Consider the following 5,133-nt stretch of genomic DNA (forward strand, 5'->3'; position numbering starts at 1 on the left):
AGGGGCTTGATAGCTAAATACAATCTGAAGGTCCAGCCAAAGATAAAATCTCTATGATGACAGATCATCCTACTCTCAAGTGTGCAGGTGAGGGACGACAGCTTCAAGTCTTTTCAGACTGATGCCTGACTGGGCCAACCTTGGTTTCACAGTAATTAGCAAGTATAAATGATCTTCCTCCTTCTCATATGCCTTAGCCATTCTGAAGCCAGATTTCCCTCTTCTGAGTTCCCAGCAAGGCCCAGATTTGACAATAAAAAATTTCCAGGAAATTCCCAGCAGTTCTAACGTCCTAAATACTCCTCCCACCACACTAACCATGGAAGGCACTTATCCTGGGTTCCAACATCCTTTGCTGAATGCTCCAACCTTGGCCAGAATGGTATAACCTGAATTCTCAGGTCCTCTCCTCTGAGGCTCATTGTGGGCACAGGAGGATCACATGTGATCCTGTCTAAAAATAGAATGGTTATAGTGTTTGAGAAAGTTCCCAGGGTACCAGGTTATCATAAAAGGCCCACTTCTAGATGTTCACTTTCAAGCTGTATCAGAAATTAATCTTCCTCCAGATGTCAAAACTCAATCATCTTTGGGGGTAATTTGGAGTCCACACACAAAACTAAAGACATATTGGCATGACTTTACTTTTCTAGGTAGACTGAGCATCTGGACAGTCCTTATTCTTCAGAAATCTCAAGGGGAGAAAAAAAAATCAGCTTACTTATTTTTATTTAGACAAGAAGTTTTATCTATTGTGCAAAGAAAGGTTCTGTGCTCCATTAAGAGCCCATTTTTACAAGTCTAACTCCATTTCTTCTTAAAGATAAAAGAGCTTCAAAGGCCTGTTGTGACCATCAGTACTGATGAGAAGGCCATGTGCCTCTGTCTCCAGTTAAATCCTGGGTGTCTGAGTTGTATGGGACTGGTGGCCGCATGCTTCCTGGTCCTGCCGCAGCCCCTGCAGCAGCTGGTTTAGGAGTGTAAGATTACTGTCTCTGCGAGGCAGGGGCAGGGGTGGGAGGCAGTTTCCTTTATACTCGATGACTGCCATCTTGGCCCGATCCTGCTCACGACTATTCGGAATCTGCAGCATTCTTGTGTAGCCTCCTTTCTGACCTTGGTACCGGGGGGCCAGGACTTTAAACAGCTTCGGGATCAAATCTTTCTCCTAGAGGGACATTATCCAGGAGAGAGTAGGGTTAAGCACCACTGCAGACACAGAACTTTCAACACTCAAAAAGTAGGGTCCTCACATGCATACACCTCCCCAACTCCTGAAATGGCAGAGTCAAAGGAATACAGAGGGGCAGTTGAGATTCAGAATAAATGAAAATCAAGTAACTTAAGACCCATGTTTCTGATGTAGTTCTAATGTAATGTACACGCTCCTAGTGAGCTCTAACTTCCTTCTGTCCCTGGCTTAGAATTGCCCCTTCCTCTAACAGCCACTACCTCCTCTGAGACCAAGAGTAAGGAGGCCTCCTGGGAACACTCACCGTGAGCCAAAAGTCAGCCATGCGCATGGCCCGTTCGTTGGTGTCGCCCAGCTTCCCATAGTCGATGAGCTGTGAGGACAGAACATAACCGATCCACCCCAGCAAGAAAACAGACGCCAGTCTCACTCCTTTAATATAAAACTGCAACTCATTTACTCCACTTACAAAAAACATCTTTAATGCCACCCCCATACGCCCAGCCATAACCATTTGGAACGCAGGAGAAATGGCGCTGGCTCAGTACTAGGGGATTCATTTTGGGGAAAGCGTATCAGAAGGGTCCCTCTCCTTCCCCGTCAGAGGGACCCCGCCCTCAGGCCCGCCGGCCGGACCCAGGGGAAGACAATGTCCCTCCCTTCACCTTCTCAGCGTAGCCCCTCATCTCGTCCACGCGCGCCCAAGACGCCTCGATGCGTTCGTGTCGCACTAGTCCCGTAAGTAAGTTGCGCAACAGGTGGATGCGGGACTCGGGGCCAAGGCCCATGCGGCGGAAGACGCGGCCATGAGAGATGGCTGCGGCGACCGAGAGCCGCATGTTGCCCGCTTTACCCTCCCCAGTGCCGCCGGAACTGGAAACTCCAGGGGAGCCCGTGCGGAGGGGCGGGATAAGCGAGGACGCACGCGCGTACCCGCTGCGTGGTGGACGTGTTTGCGCATGAGCATGAGCGCCTGCCTCGTTGGCAGAGGGGAGGGAGGAAAAGGGGTGTTGCCCTCATGAAAGAGGTGAGCTGAGCTCGCTTCAGGCACCCGAGGAAACGCGCCCTCTAGTGTGGGATCCGCGGGCCTGCGTCCGTGGTCCCTTGGCGGTCGGCCGACTGGACGCTCTGCCGCGGAGCCTGCTGGGAAAGTGAGTATCTGAGGAGAAAGCGCCGGGAGGGGCTGGGTCCCTCGGGCCCGCGGGGGGGGGGGGGGGGGGGGACCTGCCTGAGGAACTGAGCGCGACGTTTAAAACAAAATTATTTTCTGTTAAGACGGTAAAAGAAATAACTGATGCTCAGAAAAGAAAGGTAGGCAGTGAAAAGTTTAAGTAGATGTGATCATTGCAGTTAAAGAAAAATTGACAACTCTCGGAAGAAAAGAAATGGATTATTTTAATTATAACTCTGCTTTTTTTTTTAAAGGGAGAAAACATATCCACGCATTTATATGTTAACGTGTTTTTTCTATTGTTGGGTTTTAACGTTTGTAGATTTGTAGAGGTTTTGTAAAAATTGTTCCGTAGTATAGTTTGTATTTTGTCGCCCTGCAAAAATGGACAAGTTAAAGACTAACTATTGTGGTATCTTTACTAAGGTTAAAAACTAAGTCCCTACTCCTTGCCCAGCAGGCAAGTTTGGGAGACTTGAATAGAGTAAGGGAATTGGTAAGGTTGATATGGGAACCTGGCCTTAAGACCCTTCATCTTGACTGGGAATGCCCAAGCAGGACCAAGACACATTCAGTCTCAGGGTCAACACCTGTTCTTGTATGCATAAATGAATAAACACTTAAATAAGATTAAAAAAGATTTATTTATTTATGCATACAGGGGCGGTGAGAATTGGAGTGGGGAGCAGCAGGTGAGACAGGAGAGTTCTGCTGTACCGTATGGGTCACCTCCCTGGCCAGCTTCGTAGTGCTGTACTTTATCCTGCTGCACCACCAGGGAGGGCCCAAATAAATAATTTTTTTTTTAAAGTCAACACCTACCACTAGACATCCCTGCAGATTACAGGTTATAAAAGAGAGCCTCAAGCCTATCTTGGGGCAGACATCTGCCATCTTGCCTTTGCTATCTTGCAGGATATTTCAATGAATCTGCCTTTTCTGTTCTCCACTGTGTCTCCGATTAATTCTTTCACACAAAAGCTTTATCCCTTTTACCCCTGTCAATATTATACTGCTACAATATTCGATATATAGGACACTTGGATTTGTCACTACCTTTTTTTTTATAAGTGATAAGACAATACTACTTGTTCACTTGAATACAGAGACATTTCTTTTTTCTGGTAATAAAGCAAACCTTTGAAGTGGAAATAAGAAACCTTGGAAGCAGTTACATTTATGTAGCAAAATAAGTTACTGATCTATGTGCAATAAAGTTGAGGTGGTCCAGCATTGTGGAGGGACTTGGAATTTGGATGGAAATCCACAGAACCCTTTGTGATGATGTTTCCCTCTGGAAATGATGTTTTGAACTTGGCTTACTCTCTTCATGTGGTGTTCTTTCCCCTTCCCACTTCATTTCCTTGTATTATTAGTGAGAACTGCCTGCTGCTGAGATTACAAGGTCTTTCAAGGTCGGTCAGAGAAGGGCTCTGACTCATGCATTCTCCTTTCTTCCACCTCCAAGCTAGTGTTTTTTTTTTTTTTTAGTAAAATGTTTTTTCACCACAAGTTTGTAAAAAAAAGTACTTTGATTTTTTTTGACTCTGAATACCTTGATGATTTCACCTTTATTTAGAACAATCATTTATCCTCCCCTTCTCTTTCATTTGGTAGTTATTGAGAATTTACTAGGTGGCTAGGTACATTGCTTGTTTCATCATGCCGCAACACCGTATCTCTCGCTAATTGTACTTCTGTACTGTATAGTCCTTTTTCTGTGACCCCTCACTACTGAATTTAAATCATTAAAAAGATTTCTTCAGGCCCTCCCTGGTGGCGCAGCGGGTTAAAGCACAGCACTAAGAAGCTTAAGCCACTTCCACATGAGTTCGATACCCGCCTGCCCCGGAGATGACCACATGGTGCGGCAGACTTCTCCTGACCCACCCGCTGCTCCCCTCAGCAGTGTTTTTCTTCGATCTGCCTGTTCTGCTCCCCGCTGTTTCTTGTGAATCCTCTCACCCTCCACATCTCTGGCCTGTACCCCAGTTCTGTACGAATAAATAAATCTTTAAAAAAAAAAAAAAAAGATTTCTTCAGCTCTCGTCTTCCTGTGAACCAGAACTCAGACGTGTCAGTAACTGTGCTGTTGCAAAACATCTACTTGCTTTTACTTTGAGTCTTTTCATTCATCCTAACTGACATATCTATTCACCACTGGGAATCAGTTCTTCCTATTTTTCTCTGCTTGCTTCTTTAGGAACCTGTGAACCAGATAAAATTTGGACAATTAGAGTATAGTCTAATTAGAGTATTAGAGGAGACAGTAGCTTTAAACTGGACCCATTTGATAGGATACTTGCAAATTTTTTAGTCCATGTGTTTGTCAGTCCATGTGACTGACAAAATCTATTTTAAAAGTGATTTTTTTGAATGTGCAAAATTCAAAGGATTACAAAGGAAGACAATTACATTGGCACACATCAATATATTTAAAAACTCCTATTTGGTTACATTGTAAGATGTGCTTTTAAATTAAAACATCAACAGCAAGATTTAATAGCAGGTTTTATAAAAACTGTAATTTTATAAAGTAGTGATGAGCCAAAATGTATGTTCAACAACTATAATGTTGTAAATGATGCACATATATCTATGATTTCTACTAATACTTCTGTAATTTGCTGTCTATACAAAAGTTGAAGAAAATGCTGCATTTTAGTTACAGGTCAGTGAAAATAGAAGTACTTTTTTTTTTTAGACCCCTTGTGTATTGGTAACCTCCAAGTTAAGACTCCCTGACTTATTGTGCAGATGAGAAAACTGG

The 5,133-nt window shown here is 44.2% G+C and overlaps 1 protein-coding gene across 1 annotated transcript; it reads right to left on the reverse strand.

Annotated features, from left to right (window-relative positions):
- Positions 1-712: 712 nt before the first annotated feature.
- MRPL17 (mitochondrial ribosomal protein L17) lies at positions 713-2,075 on the reverse strand. The gene is made up of 3 exons (XM_004683635.2): positions 1,858-2,075; positions 1,497-1,565; positions 713-1,168 (listed from the first exon to the last, which is right to left on the reverse strand). Exons 1-3 carry the CDS (start codon positions 2,029-2,031, stop codon positions 893-895), a joined length of 519 nt encoding a protein of 172 aa, XP_004683692.1. The 5' UTR covers positions 2,032-2,075; the 3' UTR covers positions 713-892.
- Between the last annotated feature and the right edge of the window lie 3,058 nt (positions 2,076-5,133).

This window comes from Condylura cristata, unplaced genomic scaffold (assembly GCF_000260355.1).
Source record: "Condylura cristata isolate star-nosed mole 26May11 unplaced genomic scaffold, ConCri1.0 scaffold00015, whole genome shotgun sequence".
NCBI classification, from domain to species: domain Eukaryota; kingdom Metazoa; phylum Chordata; class Mammalia; order Eulipotyphla; family Talpidae; genus Condylura; species Condylura cristata.

Bases quoted from the DNA above. Each gene is read 5' to 3' on its own strand.
- MRPL17 (XM_004683635.2), bottom strand. From the start codon at position 2,031: ATGCGGCTCTCGGTCGCCGCAGCCATCTCTCATGGCCGCGTCTTCCGC. The intron at 1,566-1,857 runs GTGAAGGGAGGG...CTGTCCTCACAG, and splicing joins TGAGGGGCTACGCTGAGAAG to CTCATCGACTATGGGAAGCT. The intron at 1,169-1,496 runs GTGAGTGTTCCC...ATGTCCCTCTAG, and splicing joins TGGCTGACTTTTGGCTCACG to GAGAAAGATTTGATCCCGAA.